Source organism: Mus pahari, chromosome 21 (assembly GCF_900095145.1).
Source record: "Mus pahari chromosome 21, PAHARI_EIJ_v1.1, whole genome shotgun sequence".
Taxonomy (NCBI): domain Eukaryota; kingdom Metazoa; phylum Chordata; class Mammalia; order Rodentia; family Muridae; genus Mus; species Mus pahari.
The window spans coordinates 33037305-33061247 of record NC_034610.1 but is presented as its reverse complement, the minus strand read 5'-3'; the positions used below and the strand labels follow the sequence as shown (position 1 = coordinate 33061247).

General features: G+C 46.8%; 1 protein-coding gene across 5 annotated transcripts in view; it reads left to right on the top strand.

Moving 5' to 3' along the window:
* Sash1 (SAM and SH3 domain containing 1) overlaps positions 1–23941 on the top strand; it is a 227095-nt gene extending 203154 nt beyond the window's left edge. For all 5 annotated transcript variants that reach the window (XM_029533050.1, XM_021221083.2, XM_029533049.1 and 2 more), the window contains 10 exons: positions 3096–3170; positions 4655–4798; positions 6747–6882; positions 7620–7789; positions 8801–9010; positions 9683–9833; positions 14500–14613; positions 18620–19728; positions 21687–21818; positions 22985–23941. In XM_029533050.1, the coding sequence (XP_029388910.1) occupies positions 3096–3170; positions 4655–4798; positions 6747–6882; positions 7620–7789; positions 8801–9010; positions 9683–9833; positions 14500–14613; positions 18620–19728; positions 21687–21818; positions 22985–23248 (2505 nt within the window). In that variant the 3' untranslated portion in view covers positions 23249–23941. The remainder of the gene's footprint in view (positions 1–3095; positions 3171–4654; positions 4799–6746; positions 6883–7619; positions 7790–8800; positions 9011–9682; positions 9834–14499; positions 14614–18619; positions 19729–21686; positions 21819–22984) is intronic.
* The last annotated feature ends 2 nt before the right edge of the window (positions 23942–23943 follow it).

Sequence of the window (23943 nt, the reverse complement as noted above, 5' to 3'; positions counted from 1 at the left end):
AGCCTTATAGCACTTTTTTTTTTTTTTTTTTTTTTTTTTAAATGCTACTGGTCTGTTGAGAAAACTTTGCTTCTGTCTCTTTCTGTATCTTGGCAACAGTGTTTTGATTTTTCTGGTTTGTTTTGTTGTGTTTTCATATCAGAATTTTCTTCGCCACCCATTCATTCAGTCTCTGGTGTGCTCTAACCTCCATATCTTTTATAAAAAAACTGAGCTTTTATACAACACTTCATCTGCCAGCTGGCCTTCAAACATCAGCACCCCTCAGTAACGATGGCACGACGAGCTGGTGGCCTTTAAGATGCTAAGAGCTGAAGAAAGTACTGGGCAGTTTTAATACCCAAATTAGAAATCTGTTCATAGCCACGCTTGTGAATACACTTGTATAATTAGAACAAAATAATTCCTCATTACTTGGACAACATAGGCTAAAGTCAGTCTTAAGAGTAGAAAGCGACGGGCAGTTTTTGATTGACTGTCTTATTTCATACAGGACTTGAACCCACAGCCTCGTGCATGTTTAAGTAAGAGCTCTACCACTGGGCTACACTCTCTTACTTCTTTTCACCTCTCACTTAAAATGCTCCTTTCTGTTCCCTTTGTCTTTCTTCACTTTACCCCACAGTGCACAGTTTGCTTTAATCTTCAACCTTGATCTTTTTTTGTCCTTTAGAGATGCCATACTTGCTTGACCAAACCTCAGGGAAATGATAACGCTTTAAATTCACTGGAAACAGTCACGTGTCTTGCTTTTAATTTTTATTCATTCATTTTTTTTTTTTCGGACACAGACTTGCATGACATTTTGGAATCTTGTCCCTTTTAAATTCAGTCCCACTCCAAACATGTTGTCAGTGCATGATCATCCCATTGGCTCGCTCTCCTCATCCCAAGTATTAGTTAGAGACGATTTTATAATTATCTGGACAGCAATGAATGAACGAAAAAAATATTTTTTTGCTTCTGCTTCGTTGATGTAGATCACTAGAGCTCAAAGTTTTTTTTTTGTTGTTGTTGTTTTTTTAATTGCTTTTTTTTTTTTAAATCCATTTTTCTTCCTGAAAGAGTGTGCTCCTTTAAGAACTGGTGCTCTTGGGAGACTTGAGAGCTTCCTCCACTTAGTGCTCCATGCTTTTTAGGCCTCCACTGAGCTGACGGGAAGGAACCTCCAATATCTTAGCATACAACCTGGAGAGAGTCTAGCTGCTGTTTCGGAAAACCAGTCCATTCTTCAAGCCCTTTACTGTGGCGTATAAATGCATTGCAGCAGGCACATGAGAACCTCAACAGGCTTCTAATTTATTACAGTCATCGTTTCCACATACATTCCTTGTGCGTTATTTCATGCGCATCAGAGGAAAGCATGCTGGGCCCCAGTGTTACGGGAGATGTTGTCATTTAACGCATGGACGTGCAGAAGCCATACAGTGATCAGACATCTGGGCGCCACCCTGTGTCTGTGAAGCCCTGAGTCACAGGAAAGGAACTAAAGTCCCTGCCTTTGCAAAACTGAGAATACACATTTGGCACCACGAGCTATGAGGGCAAGCTCATGGTTGCCTTGGCGGGGGATGGGGGGCATGATATCCTTCCCCGGTTAGGTGAGCTGTATTGGTTTTCTGTAGGGAAGCCTTTCTCATTTTATGGACTGGACACAGGCTAGCTGACTGTAAAGAGAGCAAGGCTAGCTGCTGATATGTAGTATACAATTGAGTACTGGAAAGGAATAAGTAGGATTATTGAAAGCAGCACTATTCCTGAGAGGTGGCTGGCTGGCTTCTGCTCCTCTCACTTTCTACCAGTGTCACCTCCCTGTATGGCCCATTCCTGAGTGCTTTGGTTTTACTATTGAACTCCCAGATGAAGCCCAACGCCTCGCCTCTTCTGCGCAGCCGTGTGCTGTCGTCAGATGTGCGGTGTGAAATAGTATCTCGGTGCAGAACCCCAAGGTCACAGAGTTTTAACACTGGAACTGTGGTCACACAGCAAGCAAGTGGCAGAACCAGAAGTTGAATCTATGTACGGGGTTAAGAAGCCGACTCATTTTCCTCCAAGACTGTGTCTGCTTTCTTGATGCAGTACATTAATATAGGTCTAAAGTATACCTGGTTAAAAGAAGCACGCTTAAGTATGTATTCTGCTTTTCTGTCCATCTCCCCCCATTGTGTGGCTGTCGTTATGGTCTCTGAGCAGCAGGTCACACACAGCCTCAGAGCCCACATCCACCATTCAGGTTTTCCTACCAACTGTGTTTACAATGTTACAACAAAACTTAAAATACATTGGAGAAAGAAGACCAGCATGGGCATCAAATGAATTTTTATTTTTATTTTTTTAATTGCTAGAAAAACAAGAGAAATCAGATCCAAGTTCCAGAAGCAGCAGATCATAGAAATATGATCATAGAAATATGTTTCACATATTTTGAAGCCAACTTAAAAGTACAATTAACTTTCCATCCGTTTTTACAACAGTGTCTTTTCCTGCTGAAAGCGGAGTGTGTGGTCAGTAACAGACACTCCATCAGCCCCCCTCCACCACCTCTACAGCATCCGCTGTGAGAAAAGGGGTCAGCAGCAATCCAGAGGGACAGTTAGATGGGAAAGTTACCTGCATTTTTGGCTAGGCTTGGTGGGGGGCATTTAGTGAGGACCCCTGTTGATCTGACCAGGTGTCTAACATAACCATGCCCCACCCCGGTGTTTTAAAACTAAACAAGACAAAAATCATTCAGAAAAGGCCTGCTGTCCATGGCAGAGCACAGCACTCCCTAGGTCACGGAGAGGCGAGGGGACCTTCCTCCGGCACTCCATTTGTGGAGGTTTGTTTGTTTGTTTATTTATTTATTTATTTATTTTCTTAGAGTCCCTGGCTTTGCACATTAAGGGACTTTTAGACCCCTAGGGAGTGACTTGAGCAAGCACCAAATAAGAAAGGTCTCATGTTTCTCCTCCTCATGTCTCATTGCCCCCCTTCCATCCTGTACATGTACGTGTGAGTCAGAGGTGCCTTGCGCTGGGGACACGTGTTGGGGTGTCTGTGGCTGCTACATGAGCATAACTGCATTGTTTCCACCCTCCCCCTCGTTTCCACAGAGAACCTGCAGTTTTGGTGGATTTGACCTGACAAACCGTTCTCTGCATGTTGGCAGTAATAATTCTGACCCCGTGGTAAGTAGGCCACAGAGAAAAGAAGTGGGTACGGAATTACAGTGACCTGGGTCCTTACCCCCCCCCACCCCCAAGTCCCCAACCCATTTAGTGTCTTAGAGAGTTGATTCCGGCTTTGCACAGTGGTTCCAAACACTGTTTGCAATGAAGCTCCGCTGCTCCCAATCTTGGAGATAGTCTGCTATTCCCCATGGGATGGCTGATGACCACCCATCTCCAGTACCTCCCATTTCCTCGGAGCACCTTTAGTTCTTTAGTACCTTTTCTCCAGCGTTCTGTAAGTAGCACACGCAGATTTGGCTCCTGTGGCCTTATGTGCTTTAGAAAGCACACAAGCTTTGTGCCTCTGAGCCTTCCCTCCTCCCTAGCCTCAGTTGTCCATGAAGGGTGTGACCTGAGGGAACCCTGTGACCTGGGCGTCATTGAGCAGTCTTATAGGATCAGTGCGTGCACCACCAGAGCCTGCAGTAAGTAGGTGTTCTCATGTGAGCTGTCCTGACATGAGCCCAGTTTTCTCAGTGTCAAAGCGAATCAGGGCCTTGATTACCCAGGTTAATGTCTCCTCAGACATGCTTGTGGGCCATGGTCAAGGGTCAGGACACTGTGGTAGTGTTTAAAGGTCCCTAAAACTCAGGTCCCAAGGGAATAGGTGAGTTTCACCTGGCTTTGCTTCTCCCTTAAATATTCTGCCTTGAGACTATAAAATGAAGAGTTTGTGCTTTACAGTTATGACCTTATGTCAGCCAGAATACACATCTGTGAGATATGAAGTGTTACGGAATTTCCTGCAAGATCGAAGCTGTTTTATTTGGGAATCAAATTTTATTCATTCATAAGCCAGTAATTTTATGTTGTCCGTTTTTAAAAACACAGAACCCCCCCCCCACCCACCTAACCTGTCTTCGGAAGGTTTTTGTTTTTGTTTTTGTTTTTTTAGTACAAAATAGAATGAGAGCTGGCTACAGTCTAGCTCGCTCAGAGAAACGAGTTACACTCTTGAGCGCTGGGCATACCAAGCAGTTCTGTACAGTTTGGTAGATAGTGTAGGGAGCGCCCTCACGCCCACCTCCTGCCTTAGGGATGAGTCAGTATGGACCCCCCCCCCCCGTCTCCCCAACTGCTGAGGTCCCCTGAACACTGGCTCCCCTAGATCGTTCTTCCCTGACGCAATGCAGCCCCTCAAGTGTTTTTAAATGGTAGGGGGAGAAAAAAAAAAAAAACCCAACCTAATTGGAAAAGCATGTACTAAGATTAAATAAAATAAAAACTGCCTCAAGTCCCAGTAGAAACAGGCAAACAAATACTTCTTGGTAGGTTTTAATTCCTAATCGCGAAGATAAATAAAGCCTTTGCTCTTATTCGTGTGACGCTCCTGGGGAATGCTAATATTTTCCTGAGGTCTAGCGCATTAATGGTTTGAGTAACGGAACTGGTTTGCTGCCTTCTCTCCTAGGACTAATGGCATTCACGCTCCGTTTTTGCAGGGTAAAGAGGGAGATTTTGTGTACAAAGAAGTCATCAAATCCCCTTCTGCCTCCCGCATCTCTCTCGGGAAAAAGGTGAGATCTGTGAAAGAAACCATGAGGAAGCGGATGTCTAAAAAATACAGCAGCCCGGTCTCCGAGCAGGTACGTGGCCACCTTGCCGAGACCCGCACTTTTGCTGGGGGCGGTCCGCCTAGGCTATTGGATGGTGTTATGAATGTGTGTTCCTTGGCATTCACTGGCCGCTAGACCAGGCTGTATTTGCGTAGAAAAAGCAGGCAGTTGGAGAGAAACAGTCATTAAGCAGTCAGGGCTTCCCAGACGGTGTTCTGGGTGCTGGGAATATGCAACACAGGCCCTGTGTACCAGTGACTTTTCTGTTCGCTGCATAAAAGTACAGGACAAAGGCAATCGAGGGAAGGAAGCCCACAGCTTCAAGACGTGGTGCGTCACGGCAGGCTAAGTAGTGACTTGAGTCAGCTGGCCACCCTGTGCCTGTGAGCCTCCTCTCTCCTTTGTGTGCAGCCCAGGACCCCCGCCCAGCCAATGAGATCACCCACATGTAGGGTGGGCCTTCCCACCACAACTAAGAAGTCTAGGAAATCCATCACCGGCACACCCACAGGCTCATTTCCATGGTGGTTCCAAAGCCTATCAGATTGACAAGATGAACGCTCACAGTAGGCCCTCCATTTCAGAGAACCCAAGACAGGGCCCACACTTTTACAAAACAGGTTCTTGGTGCAGCAAGCACTCTAGCACTGGAGAATAAAGCCAGTGGGTATATTCAAGCACAAGGCGGAATCGGAGGATACTTTCCTAAAACACCCCTATTATTAATTACCTATCACCGGGAGCATCCTCCCAAAGAACCCTTCTGAGTTAGAGGTTCCGCCGTTAACAGCACTCACTGGCTGCTCTCAGAAAGGACTCGGGTGTGAGTCCCAACACCCACATGGTGGCTCCCAGCAGTGTGTATCCAGTTCCAGGGAATCCAGTGCTCGCTTCTAGTCTGTGCAGGCACCAGATGCGCATACGTACACGTAGGCAAACGCTCATACACCAAAAATAAAAATTAGTAAATCCTTTTTTTTTTTTTTCCTTTTGGTAAAGTGGTGTTTGTCAGCTGTCTTTTCAGATGTACGGTGTACTGTTCTAGATGTATGCAGCAGGTCTAACGAGGAATTTTACACAACCCTTTCTGGCTACTAGATTCCATTTGTCATTCAGGCTTATATAGGGGGTGAGAGGAGATGCTGTCTCACTTACTGATATTATATGCCGTCGGTAGGATATGAAGCTGATGTCTCACCCCTGGTTCTATAGAAAACATCCTTCACCATCATTAGAAACATGTCCAGTTTCTGTGTTAATTGCACGTGTGGAAGGAAGGAAGCTTGGAGGTCTAAACTCTGAGCTAGTTTTGACCTTTGGTTTCAAAACAACCTCCTCCTCCCTCCGCTGACATACTCAAGCTGAGAGCTGGCTTGAAGTATACAAGGAATGTTGTTGCTCCGGCTAGCCAATACAGCCAGCTGGGACAGGAGGCATTTTTTTTTTTTTTTTTTTGCTCAGCTGCCGCCCCCTGGTGGGTAAACACCAGCATCGCCCTCTTTCAGTCACTCAACAATTTATACAAAAAGAAACACTCTGGTCAGTAGTTTCTAAGAAATATGCTTTTTCTTAGTGTAGATATTTTCCCCTTAGAGTTAGCTAACTGCCCTCCGATTGTACTTCTAAATATTACATTAAGAGTAGACTGAACTCGACCTACATTTGAGGCCCAGCTTGTTCTTGGTGTACTAAGTCCCAGAGCCTTTAGCCATCTTTGTAGATGGTAAACAGAGTTTTCCTAGAAAATTTAAGAATACCTGTTTGAACTTGAAAACAATTTGGGGTTTCTTAGTAGGCAGTACTAAGGGCTACATATTTAAATGTAAACAAAGATATAGACTTAAAGGGAGACTATTATATGTAAGATCAAGCATAGGTATAAACAATCAATTTGACTGGTAAAGTTGAGGCCCAAATCACCGACTATGATAAATAAAGCATCTGCTCAGAAAACTCAGTTCTACTGAAACTCTTTCAGGACTCGGGGCTCGATGGAATGCCCGGCTCCCCCGCCTCGGTAAAGCTTGACTCTGAACACGCGGACAAGCCTAAGCTCAAAGCCGGGGGCTCTGTGGAAAGCCTTCGGAGTTCTCTGAGTGGCCAGAGCTCAATGAGTAAGTGTGGTTTGTAATGCGTCGTGGCTTCCTTTTGGAGTTCCAGTCAGATGTTCGTATTTGCGCCTCCAATTAAGGCAAACAAAAGATGAGTGTAGGCCAAGCACTCGCCCTTAGGATGCAGTTACAGATTCCCCCAGCCGTGGTGCAAAGGAGGAATGTTTTCATTTTGATTGCTGAAGACAGGAAATTTATCTCTGAGGAAGAACCTAGAGAGTAAGCCAAAGGTCAAAGTGCGTGAAGATGACCAACAGAATACAAGGGTCTGGGCCAGGGAGCAGAATCCTAAATGTTCCTGATACCAATACGACTCAGCCGCCCCAGGACCAAAGAGCGACAAAGAAGAAGTGAAGTCAAATTCAGAACTTTAAGTCGTCTCTCTCAGGCAAACACTTCACAGCTAGGGTTGTTTCCTCCTCTGCAACACAAGAGAGAAATGGTGTACTCCAAATGAGGTGCTGCATGCTATAGATAAAGGCCAGGGTGACACGCCGCAGCATCCTCCCCTGGTGGGTCTCGGTGTCACAAGGACAGTGTGCTGGGAGTCCCCAGTCTAGTTAGGAGCTGGATTAGGATAACAGAAGACATAGGCCTGGCTGTGGTCCTGACAGAGTGCTGTGGTTCATAGCATCCCTTCCTGGCCTTATGTGATGGAAAGTCCTGTTGGTACCTTCCATCTTTGCTGCCTGGGAAGGCTGTGTTGAATCCCCCCCGTGCTTCCTGCTCTCCCTGTCCAGGTGGTCAGACCGTGAGCACCACCGATTCCTCCACCAGCAACAGGGAGAGTGTCAAGTCAGAAGATGGGGATGACGAAGAGCCACCCTATCGGGGTCCCTTCTGTGGGCGTGCCCGAGTGCACACTGACTTCACCCCCAGTCCCTATGACACAGACTCTCTGAAGCTCAAGGTAGGCTTGTCTTCATCTTGGGCAGCTAACCCAGGCCCTCCTATCTCCCAGGAAGGGCTTCTCTCTTCCCTGCCAGTGGATGCTGGACTCTTACCATGTAGACCAGATCTTGTTTTGGCCACTCTAGGCTCCTTTCTAGTGAAAATAAACTAGAACCGGACTGTGATGAAGGGCACGGACGCTGTGTTTTAGCTCTCTCGCTTCCTCCCCTGACCTTACCCTTCGACCCCAGCTTCCTTCTAGAACTTCCATGCCCGTCCTTCTATGCTTCCTTTATCCGAGGGGAATATAACCACTCTGTGTGTGTGTACAGGGATGTTTATGTGGGAATCTACAGATGCAGTGGGACATGGTTCATACATTGTGGCCACAGGTTAGCGGACACCCTCTTAAAACGGGGGGCAAGGATTCCAACAGCCAAGGCAGGCAACCTGACTTCAGCGTGGCTGACAGATAAGGCCCACTCTACCCTGCTGAGCAGGAGGTGGGGAAGGCTGTGACCTGGGCAGGCCTTCCTAGCATCTAGCACAGTTAAAAGTATCAGGTCTGCTGTCCGCCATGCTCCCTATCGTATCCTGTCTCGGTCACTCAGAATGGTGACCTGTGGCCCTGGGGTGACGACTCAGTCCGTAACATGCTTGAGCACCAAGCACGAATACCTACCTACGTTCATATCCCCAGCGCCCATGGAGAAACTGAGGATGGTGGTGTGCTCCTGTAACACCAGTGCTGTGGATATAGACACAGGTGGGGTACTCCCCGGAGCTCAAGACAGGATGCAAGGGAGAAAAGCATTGGTCATCTACCTCTGGTGGCCACATGTGCCCATGTGCACACACCCGTATCCACCTGCCTACTTGGCACATTTCTATAAACGCGCACAGGATTAGGTAGGAAGGAAGCTGGGACTGCAATCCTGACCTTGTAGCCTTTCCCCAACCAACCGAATTATGTCATTGCTCAGGCTTAGACATCCGCCTAATGGAAAGATCTTTGTTCCCCGGGCCACAGAAAGGTGATATCATTGACATAATCAGCAAACCACCCATGGGTACCTGGATGGGCCTGCTGAACAACAAAGTCGGCACGTTCAAGTTCATCTATGTGGATGTGCTAAATGAGGAAGAGGAGAAGCCCAAGCGCCCCACCAGGAGGAGGAGGAAGGGAAGACCATCCCAGCCAAAGTCCGTGGAGGATCTCCTGGACCGGATCAACCTGAAAGTCAGTCACTTGTTACTCATGTCCTACCTGTGCTGTTGTCACTTGTCCTCTCTCTAAACTAGATAGGTGATCTATGTCACCTTGCAGGTGTCACCCAGTAAGGTTACTAGTATTCAATGCAAATGGTTACCAGTATTCTAATGTTATCCTTGCCCTTTACTAAGGGCAATAGTGCAGCGTAAGCCCTATATCCGAATTTGCTTTTTGGGAGGGCTCTCTGAACAGAATCCCAAGTGTTCTGCCCACAGCCAGCTCTAGGGGACCATGAGGCACCTGCCTTCTCAGCTCTCCCTGGCTGTGACTCCCAGCATCTTCTAAAAGAGTGCGGCTACCATGGTGGATTCTAGTTTTCAACTTAGAAAACATCTTGGTCCTGAGAAATTCATAGGGTTTGCTAAGTTGAATTTTAATAAGCCTCCCCGACTCAAATGTTAAGGGGAAGCCTTCTCACTCACTGCAGGCTAAGCGGTGATAAAGGAATTAGTTCCTTCTTGAGCCATTAGTGAGTGAGTCTATACACCCCCCATGTGCCCACTAAGCCGGAAGATTGGGAGGCCCGGAATATATTATAAATGATACCCATCCCCTGGTGAGCATAAGGACTATGGGGGGAACGTCTGATCACATGGCTGGGCCACAGACTCACTTTGATCTTCCCGCTCCGCCTCCCAGGAACACATGCCCACCTTCCTGTTCAATGGCTACGAGGACCTGGACACCTTCAAGCTCCTGGAGGAAGAAGACTTGGATGAATTAAATATCAGGGACCCAGAACACCGAGCAGTTCTCCTGACGGCGGTGGAGCTGTTGCAGGAATATGACAGTAAGCTCCCGCACGTGCGCGACACACACACACACATCCACACACACACTGCTGGCTAAACAGCAGCATTATCATTGGGAATGGGCCTCCAATAAGCTGTCATCGTGCGCTTAGGGTACCAGGAGTATTCAGTTGGTCTTGTTCTTATCAAAGACAAGGTTAACTTCATATTATGACAAAACATTCACAGACCAGACATGCCTGTCAATATGTGTGAAAAGAGGGCCAGGGGCTTTCTGAAGGGACCAGTAGTTTCCCTGATATTCCCACTGGACATCATGCATCCATTAAGAATCCCTAGGTTGGCCTGGAGAGATGGCTCAGCTGTTAAGAGCACTCACTGACTGCTCTTCCAGAGGTCCTGAGTTATATTCCCAGCAATCAGATGGTGGCTGACAACCAACTCTAATAGGATCTGATGCCATCTTCTGGTATGTCTGAAGATAGCTACAGTGCATATATATTATTTAGGAGTCTCTTTGCCCACCTAAGGGTTTATTATTTTCCAAAGCATGGGTTGTTTTGTTACTGAAAAGGCTTAGTAGTGAATAAATAAACCCATCAGTAGCCAGGAAAGACAGAACTGTCTCACTGAAGTGAGTGTGTGGCACAGGAGTTCCCAAATTCAGTATGGAAGCTTCTTCTTTATACTGTGTGCACAGAATTCAGGACATTTTTTCACGGGTTTTGTTGTGTCCATTGCTGTTGCCCTGCTAAGCCAGGCTTCTCACTGTCAATGCCACAGGCCCAGCTGCTCAAGCGCCTGCACCCACCGTTTCCCCACTAGGATGGACTTTCCCCCAAATCCCCAACGAACTCTTCAGCCACTTTTTATGAGTGTGTTTTCTCATGGCATCAGAAAAAGTCTAATAGTCGAAGTAAATAGACAGCCTCAGGTCTAGGCTTGGAGGGTGCCCTCTTTCTTCCCTGCCACGTTGCTTTGTGACCAGGTCTCTATGGCATTTGATTTGCTAGAGAGGTTGTGACCCCTCTGGGAGTCAAATGACCTTTTCCCAGAAATGGCCAAAGACCATTGGAAAACACAGATACTTCACATTACGATTCATGACAGCAAAATTACAGTTATGAACTAGCAACAAAAATAATTTTATGTTTGGGGTTCACCACCACATGAGGAACTGTATTAAAAGGTCACAGCATTAGGAAGGTCTCGAACCACTGCTCTACAGAAAGCCCGGGGTCTCTGGCCAGGTTGTGTGTAAGCAGCCTGCCTCGTGACTGACTGGTTCGGCAGACCTGCCCCATTAATATGGATTAATGTAGAGTCATCTGTTCTTCTGAACTGCATCTGCTCTGAATTCTATGTCGTTTACGGAGGACAGCTGGCTTATATACATCATCCTTTACATTTCCTGTTTCATTTCCATGTCAGAAGAGCAAAGCTAAAGCCTACATACAGGCAGGGGTCTAAGCCTAGCGTGACATAACACATTGGCTAAGCCCCATCGTCCTAGATTCAGATTCCAAGATTTGTACCAGAATCATCTCATCGGATGCTAACTTGGGAGGCTCGGGCAGACCCCTTGTTCATACATCCCATTTGGGGTCTGTGCAATTACACTGCTTGGAATTTCTCTGATACTCAAAATGGTATTTCCTTTTATTGATCTTGAAACAAAGGCTTCGAGGGCCTAGCAGCTCTAATTACTGTCAAGAGGCCAAATCCAGATATAGCCTACTAGTGATGTAAGTTTTTCCATTTCATACAGTTAAATTCACTGTATTTAAGAAATACTTCCTCCAAGTACCTTGATATCTTAGAGAACCACAGTAGTGTTCTGCCGAACTCAGTTTGTTTACAGTAGTGAGAGGGATCCAGTGAGGTTCTTGGAGATATGAAGGGACATCTTGAAGTTCTCCTAGCTTACACTTCCAATGAAAGTATTAAGTATATTTCCAGTATTGCTTGGAAGTCAAACCTTCCCAGTGTCTCCCACAGGCAAGGAAAGATGGTGGTCTGCACTCAACCTTCCGTTTGGAAAAGATGGTCAGCTGGCTTCTCCTTAGACTCATGTGGTTCCTCTAAATGAAAACACTCTTAAAATTTACTTTAAAGAAACACTGTAGCAAAATCCAGATACCCTAGAGCTTGCCACCCTCACCACCGCCATGCGCTCAGCTCCATAGAAACAGCCTTTGAAGCTGGGCGTGGTGGCGGCCACCTGTAACCTCAGCTTACTGTTTCTGAGGGAAGTGAGCATCGAAGCAAGTATAGCAGGATTACTCAAAGGTCCAGGCTTGCCTGGGCTATAGAGAGAGTCTAGTCTGCAGTGTGGGAAATACGGTAAGCCTTTTGAAGGGGCTTCTCTCCAGGAGTCCCATCCCCTCTCCTTATTCCTAAGAAAAGCACCTTCTAGAAACCTGTGTGTGCCTTTATATGCCATGGCTTTTGACATTTGAGGACCTCTGTGTCAGTGCATATTCAGCTCCTGAGCATGCTCAGCTGCGCGTGCTCACCTATGCATGCTCACATGGGTGGGTGAGTGCGGTAGGGAGGCAGTTTAGACCAAGTGTGCCGAGACCGATCACGTCAGCCCTTTTGATGATGACAGTTGGCTTATTCCTCATGGTCTTGTTCTTCCTACATTGCCATTGAGGCTAGTGAGTGTGAGAGAAAAGTCTAGACACATGAAAGAGTCGGTCACTTCTCCCTGGTGACGGTGGCGGCTCTAGCCCCCGGTCAGATGTCTTCCTTATGACAGTCAATTGCATCGTGGTTCTCGGGCACTGGAGAGATCCTTTCCTTTTCTGTAACAGCAGGACCTTGCAGTACCTGCTAAGGCTGGGGTCCCAGCAGCAGCACGGGGCATGCTCCCCTTTTGTAGTCTCTAGTCTGCAGTTGGCTCTGTTGCTCTGCAACCCTGAACTGCTGCCACCGGGAACAGATGAGTGACCCTCTCACAGGGTACTCAGGGACAGCTCGAAGCCCTCATTTCCAAGGATCATTTTCCTAAATAGCATGCTAGACAAGAGCAAAGCCCCATCCAAACCCGCAGGCTCTTCCACGGGATGAGGTCATCACCATAGAATGTTCCAGTTTGGGGTGGCTTTAGGGGGAGGGGTGCGATTTACTCATGGGCTTCTGACTTGTTAATTTCCCCACCAATCATTTGATAATCCGTGTTCTTTGGGGCTATCACGTAAAGATGCGTTCTGACACCCTCTTTGGCATTGTGCATGCTATAGAATGCTTTCCCTTTGAGAAATACAGACAGGAAGTGGGAAGACGATGGTGGGACCCCACCAGCACATGTGTGGCATGGCAGGCACCACTCAGCCTCCACACATGTTCTTTATGATTTCCTGAGAAAAGGCATCATAGTTCTGGTTGATGATTGATTGATTGATTGATTTTTTTTCTTTGTGTGTGTGGTTGGAGTGGGCAGGTGAGAGAAATAAATTAAAGCCATTTGTCTTTGCAACTAGCTATTTTATGGAGAAAAAAAAATGTTCTCTTGGTTTCCATATTGCATGACCAAGTGCTTTCTCTACATAAGTATCTGAAGATGCTCTGTGTGCCTGGGCTCCCTGGGCTCCCTCCATAGAAAACGCAGCAGCCTGGGAACTGACCACTCAAGTGGCTTTGACTCCAGGAAGTCGTCTCCATCAGCAACACAGTTAACTTGTCTCCTGACTTTCCCCCACCATGACTGAGGTCCAACTGACAAATAACGATGCTGCTTTTTAGAGGGGCTGCTCAGGCTAGGGCTGGGGCCACCTCCTCTGCTTGACGGTCAGAGGGTCCCCTGAACAGTCTTCACATACTGGATGCAGGGAACAGAAATGCTGAGAGTGGTGGCGCACGCCTTTGATCCCAGCACTTGGGACGCAGAGGCAGGCAGATTTCGGAGTTTGAGGCCAACGTGGTCCACAGAGTGAGTTCTAGGACAGCCAGGACTACACAGAGAAACCCTGTCTCGAAAAAAACCAACCAACCAACCAAACAAACAAACAAACAAACAAACAAACAAACGCTGGCCCCAGGCAGTGGGAGAAGGATAAAGAGAAAGGAAACTTTGAACACTGCAGAAGACGAAAGCTTTGTTTCCCCCACGCACAGGGGTCTGTTCCTCTCTCGCCAGCCTTCCTTTGGCTGAGATAATACAACTGGCCACATATTGTTACCGTAGGCTAACCACACTCCCCAATACTTATAAAGCAATATTCCATTTGCCGCTTTTATCTGAGCTCCCAGATGTGGAGAGGCTGTAACATAAATGACTCAACATACAAGTTTTCCAGGTGACTGACAAGCATTGGGCCGTACCCGCCTTGCAAAGCTCGCATTCACAGGCACACTGCTTCTCATTGATGGTGCTATGTCTCCGCAGGGTCCTCCTCCTCCAGTACCACAGTAGCACACTGTATTTCTCCTCCCCCTTCCGGCCTCAGTCTCCCACTGTTCGGTTAGCTTGGGACCCATCAGCATGTCTCTCGCCAAGTTTATTTTCATATGGTGGGTACGTTACTTGAAGAGAGGTGTTCTGAGCCAGTTAGCTTGTTTGTTTGGTTTTGGTTTGGGTTTTTTTGTTTGTTTGTTTGTTTGTTTGTTTAGTTCAGCTTTAACATGTGCCAATAGCAGAGGGTGAAGATGGAGCTGGCTTTGAGGTTCCTTGTGACAGCATGCTGTGTATTCACTCTCCAGGTAACAGCGACCAGTCCGGTTCTCAGGAGAAACTGCTGGTGGACAGCCAAGGCCTGAGTGGACGATCCCCACGAGACTCCGGATGCTACGAAAGCAGCGAGAACTTGGAAAACGGTAATGTTGGCCCAGACCCCCCCAGAACCTCGGTGCCTCAGTGTCGCCTCATTGCAAGCGTCTCCAAAGGCTTCATTCTTGTGGTCATCTTTCCGTTTCTGGCCTTGGCCTTGTCCCCCACTACTCTGTCTTAGTCCCCCTGGCTGCTCTGTGCTTTATTTATAAATTCTGTCTAAAGTACCTGCAGCCATAAAACCTGAATTGTGTGTCTCCTGTGCCCTTTTCTTCACACGCTAACCACTCGCATCTCAGCACTGGGAGTGATTAGGCCCACAAGGAAAACAATTTGCCGGGTAGACCATCCATCAACGGAGCCCCTGCAGCCGTATGCTGTAGACTCGCCAGCCCGACTCCAGAGGCAGTTACCCCTAGAGAGGGTGACTAGAAGGCCACATGTCTTATTTGTGGCTTCTATCTTTGAACGATTGGGAAGCAGTCAACATGTAACTCTCAAAGCCTCTGCCATCCAGGACCAAGGTCTTGGGCAAAATGAAGCAGGAAGGTTAAATGGCAGGTGACTCTGTGGCTACCTCTTGTGCCCCCAAGTTTCCATCGTTACAAGATTAGAAGCAGTGGCGAAGGGTTCACGCCACCCTCACATTCATTTCTTTGGGACACTTGAAGGCTCTAGCAAAAGCATACCTAGGATTGATAGTCTTTAGTGGCTATTGGGATTCCCATCCGGTCATAACAAGTTAGAATCTTTCTTTTTTTTCTTTCAATTTTTATTAGGTATTTACTTCATTTATATTTCAAATGCTATCTCCAAAGTCCCCTATACCCCTCCCCCTACTCCCCTACTCACCCACTCCCCCTTCTTCGCCCTGGTATTCCCCTGTACTGGGGCATATAAAGTTTGCAAGACCAAGGGGCCTCTCTTCCCAGTGATGGCTGACTAGACCATCTTCTGCTACATATGCAGCTAGAGACACAAGCTCTGCGGGTGCTGGTTAGTTCATATTGTTGTTCCACCTATAGGGTTGCATTCCCCTTCAGCTTCTTGGGTACTTTCTCTAGCTCCTCTATTGGGGGCCCTGTGTTCTAGCTGATAGCTGACTGTGAGCATCCACTTCTGTGTTTGCCAGGCATTGGCATAGCCTCACAAGAGATAGCTATATCAGGGTCCTTTCAGCAAAATCTTGCTGGTGTATGCAATAGTGTCTACGTTTGGTGGCTGATTATGGGATGGACCCCTGGGTGGGGCAGTTTCTGGATGGTCCATCCCTTCATCTTAGCTCCAAACTTTGTCTCTATAACCCCTTCCACTGCTTGTGGACGTTGTACATCGTGGTGCGGAGCCTAGTGCGCACCACGATGTACAACGTCCACAAGCAGCTCTTTCTTAGCATTTCCTGAAGCAAGCCATAGGTTGCAGTTTATTAGTGGATTATGAAATCAGTTAATGACCCTGGACAACAGTTTTTTTCTAGGACACAATAGAAAGCATCAGCATATTCCATGAGGTAAGGCTTAGTATCACTAGTGACATTATTGTAATCTTTGTTTCAGATATGTGTGTTAGGTGGTGGACATAAAAAGTAGTTTCTTAATGTCAGTCATACTTTAAAAAAAATAGTGTGAGAGAGTTATTTTGGGCACCCAGACCAGCTCTAAGATAAGGTAAATAAAGGCTTGAATTCAAATTCTCATGGTACTGTCAACCATACTCTTAGAGTGGGCCCTCGCCTCTGGACATATTGCTTACCTCACACTGCTAAGCATGTTGGGAACCTAGAAATTTACCCATAAGCTCTGCCACCCAGAATGTTCTATGAATTTGGAAAGATAAATGAGTCCTCTGATGCTTAACATTTAGATAGCCTTCGTTAAAATGCAAGGCAAAACACATCCAGGAGCCCTGGATGGGGCCCTGGTTAGCAAACAGCAAATCCTTGGGTACGTTCGGAAGGCTTTTCTGGTCTGTTTTTGTTAATAACTTTTCTATAGCTGAAATAGTCAGGTAAAGTTAACCCCAACAGTCCTGGGTTAGTAAGGAAGAATGGCAGCAGTGCCAAAGGGTTTGTTGCCCAGGGGAATTCAGTTATTTCTATTGAAGATCTGAATTAAGTAAACTGGTGAGCCATCCTTTAAACTCAGAGCTCTCCCTATAGGAAACAGAATATGCACCTGGCATTGAAACATATGGTTCATATTGGGAAGTAATAAGAGAAGAAAACAAATCCATTTGAGCTCAATGGATTTTAATAAGAAAGAATTTTCCATCTTAACTGATTTGGGGGCTTTTTTATGATGTGTCTGGTGAGCTATTTCCTCCTTGCATTTACCTGTAGTGATCCTTCCGTTAATAAGAAATGTAGCCAGTACATTCAGAAGCAAGTAAGCCAGTATCTCCATTTATCAACAGGATAGCAATCCATTAAGAAAGGGCTAGTGTGTTGCTATTGATGAGTGTAGAAATCCAGGCGGGCAGAGTGTGCACTATAAACTTCTTCCTCTCTGCTTTGCCGGGCATGAAGTATTTCATATGCTGATGTGGGACTCATCAGAAAGGATGGCCTCACTAGTAAAAAGTCCAGTATGAGGAGAGCGCTGTTGTCAGCTGCCAGCCTTAGGGTCTGCAGTGGTCTGCAACACGACATGCTATCAGTTTGAGCTTTGAGTGAGCTGAGAACGCTGTGAAATCATGGAAGGAAACTCTTTCTCCCAAAGCACTTGGAAGGCCAGAGCCGTGGGCCTTTTCTTTCTGTTCCGTTTCCTTCATCTAGATTGTCTCACACAGAGGTTGTTGTTATTGTTGTTTTTATCAAAGAATGCCTTCGTTTGCCCTACAGCAGCTATTTCCCTTACTGAGTGCTCACCACCCAACCCATTTTCTTACCCTCCCTATCAAATTGGCCCGCAGCCTGATTTCGCCCTGCTTCTGTTCCTGTTTATATCCAAAGGGTCATGTCACTTAATGGGGGAGAGTCAGGATTCTAAACTGAAATGCCGAATTTCAGATGTTTGCTCATAGTTAGATTAGCAGGAAAAAAAATCTCTTAGTTATACTAATAACTTACTAACGTTTCAGAGATTAGACCCAACCATATCTTTGTACCTTCCAAGCCTCATAAAGGTTTGTGGTGTTTATGTCTTTTTCTAGAGTAACTTAATCACATGGCTCAGATATTCTGTTACCTGGAATATTCTCAGGTTTATCAGACTAGCTACTAGGGACACAGCAAATGTGTTATTAACAAAAGAGGAGACAAAGCACCATTGATCTGTCTGTCTGTCTGTCTGTCTGTCTGTACACACACACACACACACACACACACACACACACACGCATAAACTTCTTGCCAGTACCTACACACGAGCCTCCATAGAGCACATTCCCCAGAAAGCTTGTCATGCAGTAGCTGCCACAGTAAATATCAATCAAGAGTTATCAAGTTAGTGGCTTATGTCAGGCTGATCGCTCAGCTAGCAATCCCGATTCGTTTTAACCAGGACAGTAACTGTGCTAGAAGCGTCTAAGTCAGTATTTTGCGGTCTCTGACAAAGCTCTCTTCGGCTCGTTAACTGGTCTGTAGCCAGGTGGCTTCCTCGTTTCTGGGTACATTTTTTCAAGAAGAGCAGCTTTGAAGGAGAGAATGAGTGGAAGTTGTGTTCCTCTTCTTTTGATCACCCCTTCGTGGGTACCATTCACAGACCCCATTCTAAGGAACCAGTTCAACCATGACTTCAGAAAAACTATATCCACCAAACGGAGATCGTATGGCTTGGCCCCTGAGTACATTGCCAGTCTTTCCTTACCAAAAGCAGCATGGGATAGACATTAGTTCTGGCCTTCTTCTGTTTCTGCTTGACCCGGCGTTTCTTTTCCACATAACCAGTTAGTTTCAGTCCCTATTAGTACTTTAATGAAACTAGAATTCTTCATAAAAATAAAAATGGGTTGCTAATCACCCCACTTTTTTTTTCAGTGTCCCCTAGCCCTGGTTTGTACATCAGTTTCAGTGACTTTAAAATGTCGTTGTAAAATAATCTCCTTCTCTCATAGGCAAAACTCACAAACCCAGCGTTCTGTCGACCAAGTCATCCACAGAGTCCAACTTAAAGTCTTTCACCAGGAGCCAACCAGGCAACTACCCGACATTGCCTTTAACAAAATCAGGGGAGGTGCGCAAACAGGGAGAGGAGGGCAGGCTGGGACGAGGTCTAGCCCCGGACACTGCCAAGTGCTGTGACGTGCCCTCTGTGACTGGTTTGAATAAAAACCGAAGGAGTCTCCCAGTCTCCATCTGTCGCAGCTGTGAAACCCTGGAGGGTCCTGAGCCCGTGGAAAGTTGGCCCCGATCCCATTCCCTGGATGACCTTCAGGGAGATGCTGACGTTGGCAAGAATGTGCCTACCGAGATGCCGGAAACCTGTCCTCAGAATGTACCAGAAGTGCCACAGAAGACGTCTGCCTGCACCTCCAAGGCTCTGCCCCGAGGCCGAGATCCCACCGCAGATGTGATGCTTCTGACCCAAAGCAAGAGATTTTCTGATCCCCCGAAAACGATGGCTAAGAAACTGGACCGCTCCGTGGTGGCCTCCAACCTTGGCATAGCTCCTCCTCAGTGTATACCCAGAGATTTTGAGGCCCAGCCTCCTGTTAAACCCGGCTTAACAAGGACGTCTCTTGAGGGTCTCAGAAAAGGACATGACCACCCCCCTCTGGGCACCAAAGAAGGGGTAGACGGGGAGCAGAGTGCCCCTGAGACCAGGACGCAGTCCAGACATCCATCGCAGCCCCCTCCTGTGCCAGCCAAGAAAAGCCGAGAGCGCCTTGCCAATGGCCTGCACCTGGTCCCCAACCCAGAGGCACCCATCCTGCCACTGAAGAAAGCCAGCCCTGCTAGTTCAGTCAGTCCCAGCGACTGCCCCTCTCCCCGGGAGCCCAGGTCTTCCTCAGGGACTGAGCCCGGCAGCCCGGTCTGTACAAGACCTCCACCCTGGCTGGCTGAGCTGCCCGAGAGCGCCAGCCTGCAGGAGCACGGTGTGAAACTGGGCCCAGTGCTGAGCCGGAAGGTTTCCTGCGTCCGGGGTGTGGACCTAGAGATGCTCACGGAGAACAAGCTGCAGGCTGAGGGCATCGATCTTACTGAGGAGCCCTACTCTGATAAGGTATCCAAGGCTTGGGCTTCAGGGCCCTAACTGTTGATTCCATTTGGTTTGCTCTTTCAAGACAGGGTTTCCCTGTAGCCCTGTCTGTCCTGGAACTTGCTCTTTAGACTAGGCTGGCCTTGAACTCAGAGACCCGCCTGCCTCTGCCTCCCAAGTGCAGGGATTAAAGGCGTGCGCCACTCAGATGAGAGCCAGGAAAGGCCTTGACCACATGTGCTCCGCAGGCCACGTGGTTCACCCTGGCCTGTGGCCCCTGAGCTGGGAGTTTTAGTTTGCGGCAGCTGTGCTTTGCAGGGAACAGGATCAGCACCTGAATTGACCCTCATAGGATGGTGTAATGAACAAGAGAGACCCGAATCTAGGGTGCATATCCCACAGCAGGTTGTGTCTCCGTTTCTGTATAGTTTAACTATGGTTTCTAATACCTGACCTGCATTATCTACTCATAGACAGGTTGTTGTAAGCAAATACAATTAATGGAAGCATATATGGAAAATTGTAAAGCACTTATGGTTCAGAACTATGTTCAGGTGTACTACAGCAATTATACAAATATCTATATAGAACAAGGGGTGGGGGCATAATATGAAAATCGCTGGTGTACTAAAAACATTCACATCTATACTGAAATACAGTTCTCATTTGAAAAGAGAAAAGAAAAAGGCTACCAACACCAAAGCGACTTTGAAGATAAATCAGTAATAATAGAGGTGGCTATACTTTTCTTCTGGAAATGCATCTTCTGTTATAATGTGTCCCCAAGAGTCCTTGTTATTAAATCCTTATGATCATGAATGCCACCTAAGAACACCTCCCCTACACCCCATCCCCCAGGCCTTTCCTTCTTTTCTTCCTCTTTGATACTCCATGTATGACTGTGTCCTTTGAAGGGAAAATAGGGAGAGTTGTAATGTGGCCTGGTGATGTAGCGGTGTGATTCTTGGATGAAGGGCAAATAGTGTCTGTGGAGTAATGGTTTGGCTTTCTACCAATTAGGGGACTCTGTTCAACAACACTAAGGAATTGAATTTTGTAAAAATGGGTTTAAGGTGTTGGTCTGAAAAACACAGAACTGTGTTGTCCTAATTCTGATTTGAAATATTTCTGTAGAGCTCATCAGTAAGGTGAAGATATAAGCAGGCTCCTTTCAAGTGTCTGCCCCATAATAAATAGGTTATGTTCCTTTTGAGCTGAAACTTCAGGTGTTATTTTCTAACAGCTAAGTTATGTATCTTAGGTGGGGTGTGTCTGGATGTGTCTTAGGTGGGATGTGTCTGGATGTATCTTAGGAGGGGTGTGTCTGGATGTGTCTTAGGTGGGGGTGTGTCTGGATGTGTCTTAGGTGGGATGTGTCTGGATGTGTCTTAGGTGGGGATGTATCTGGATGTATCTTAGGTGGGGATGTGTCTGGATGTATCTTAGGTGGGGGTGTGTCTGGATGTGTCTTAGGTGGGATGTGTCTGGATGTGTCTTAGGTGGGGATGTATCTGGATGTATCTTAGGTGGGGTGTGTCTGGATGTATCTTAGGTGGGGTGTGTCTGGGTGTGTCTGGGTGTGTCTTAGGTGGGTGTGTCTGGGTGTATCTTAGGTGGGGTGTGTCTGGGTGTGTCTTAGGTGGGGTGTGTCTGGGTGTGTCTTAGGTGGGGGGTGTCTGGGTGTGTCTGGGTGTGTCTTAGGTGGGGTGTGTCTGGGTGTGTCTTAGGTGGGGTGTGTCTGGGTGTGTCTTAGGTGGGGGGTGTCTGGGTGTGTCTTAGGTGGGATGTGTCTGGGTGTGTCTTAGGTGGGGTGTGTCTGGGTGTGTCTTAGGTGGGGTGTGTCTGGGTGTGTCTCAGGTGGGGNTGGGTGTGTCTTAGGTGGGGTGTGTCTGGGTGTGTCTTAGGTGGGGTGTGTCTGGGTGTGTCTCAGGTGGGGTGTGTCTGGACCACCACTGATGCTCCATTTCTCTTTCCCTCGGCAGCATGGCCGCTGTGGGATCCCTGAAGCCCTGGTACAGAGATATGCAGAGGACCTAGAGCAGCCTGAGAGGGATGTCGCCACCAATATGGACCAGATCCGGGTGAAGCTGCTTCGGAAGCAACATCGGATGGCGGTAAGCAACCCACGTAGATGTCTGCAATATATTTAGTTACAAGATCATTACTGGCAGGCATTGATAACACAAAGACTTGTTAGAGCCCTAGGAAAATACATCTGGGGAGAAAATAATACCATCAGTCTAGACTTGGATTTTATTTTTCTGGGTTTTATGCGTATTAGAACAGGACTCTACCACTAAGCTACCAACCTGTTATTATTTATGTGTTTGTTTCTTTGTTTTGTTTTGTTTATTTATTTGTTAGAGACATGGTCAAGTTAGCCTTCAATTGGTGGTCTTCCTGCCTTGGCCTCTTCAATGCTGGGATTTCAGACACATTCTTTTTTGTTTGTTTGTTTTGGTTTGTTTGTTTTGTTTTTTGTTTTTTTGTTTTTGTTTGTTTGGTTTGTTGTTTTTTTTTTTTTCTGAGACAGGGTTTCTCTATTTAGCTCCAGCTGTCCTGGAACTCACTCTGTAGGGTCTAGCTGAATTCGAAAGTGCCTGATGAAAGCCAGGGAACCTGTTTCAAAATAAAAGATGGCTAGCTCTTGAGAAAGGACATGGAAAGATGACCTCTGACCTCTGACCTGTGGCCTCCATGCATTTGAATCTGAGTACATGCACGATTGTACAAAACTGTGTAGGCTTTTACACCCTGCAAATTTCCTTTAGAAAGATAGCCTTAGTCATAAGGTTTCAGGGTCTTTTTCTCTGCCCTATTCAACTCAATATTATTATATTTTAGATAGTTGATTAATGATGTACATTTAAATGTTTAATTTTCTGGTTGTTACTATAGAGTCAAAACTACATTAGAAAATACATTTTATAAAAACCCTATCCATTGAGTATCTTTTTTTACACTGTCATACAAGTTTGTCTCTGAAGTTCACCTTAGTTAAGGGATTTCATGGAGACAAAAACAACAAGATAGACGTAAGTGCCTACAGCTTGGAGCCTTACACACAAAACTGGAGTTTGAACTAGTTCAAAATTCCTTCTGGAATCTTCTAGAGGTAGTTCTATAAAAAGCCTTTTGTAGTTTTTAAGCAAAGTTCTTAATGTTGACTTTGACGTCTCATAGCAATTGATGTATCGCAGTACTGTGTCTCTCGGCCATACAAAAGGTAACTCACGGTGCTTGTGCAATCTTCGTGACATGGTTTCCCTTCTTTATATAGATCCCGAGTGGTGGGCTGACAGAAATCTGCAGAAAGCCCCTCTCTCCCGGATGTGTTGCGTCCATGTCGGATTGGCTCATCTCCATCGGCCTGCCCATGTACACGAGCACCCTTTCTGACGCGGGGTTCAGCACGCTGAGCCAAGTGCCTTCCCTGTCCCACACTTGCCTTCAGGAGGCCGGCATCACCGAGGAGAGACACATAAGGAAACTCATAACCGCAGCCAGACTCTTCAAACTGCCACCAAGCCCTGAGGCCATGTAGCCAGGCCGGCCGTGGCCCTCCCTGGACAAGAGCCAGCCTCTCACTGTGCTTAGGAAGCCGATACAATCCCTCCACATCTGCTGGGCTTAACCTGATTGGGAAGAAAAGGACCCTCTCGGGGCTCCCGAATGTAGGACTAGGACTCAGAACCGAGGACCCTCTCTTCCGGAAAAGCCCTCCTCCCCAGCCCCTAAAGGAAACCGAGGTGGTTCTCGTTGATGCCCAAAGGCAAGACAAGCACTTAGTTCCGTTTTTTCAGACGCGGAAGAGTCAAGACACTGCAAACAATGTGCGTCCAGTCTATCTTTGTGCTGGCAGCGGGCTAGGAGGGCGAGGCAGCCGGCTCGCGTCTGATCGTGCCCTCGCGCATCTATTGGATGCCCGAGCCCGATGGGCTTAGCTAGGCCAAAGGAACAGACTCTGGAGTTACTGTATACTATTGACCATGCTCATTTGTTCAAAAGCTACAACAGCAGACTCTATCAAGAACAGAACGGTCCTCCTCTCCTGTAGATAAACGAGAGACATTTTAATTGCTTTCTAGCAATTAGCTTTTGTTTGCCTTAATATAAACTTTTAACCAGTTATCTATCTAGTGCCCACAACCCTTACTTAACCCTAGTTCCAGATTTTCAGCTTAGACTGCCATCTAACGTGTTTGGGATATTTCCAGCAAAAATAGCCTTTTTTTTTTT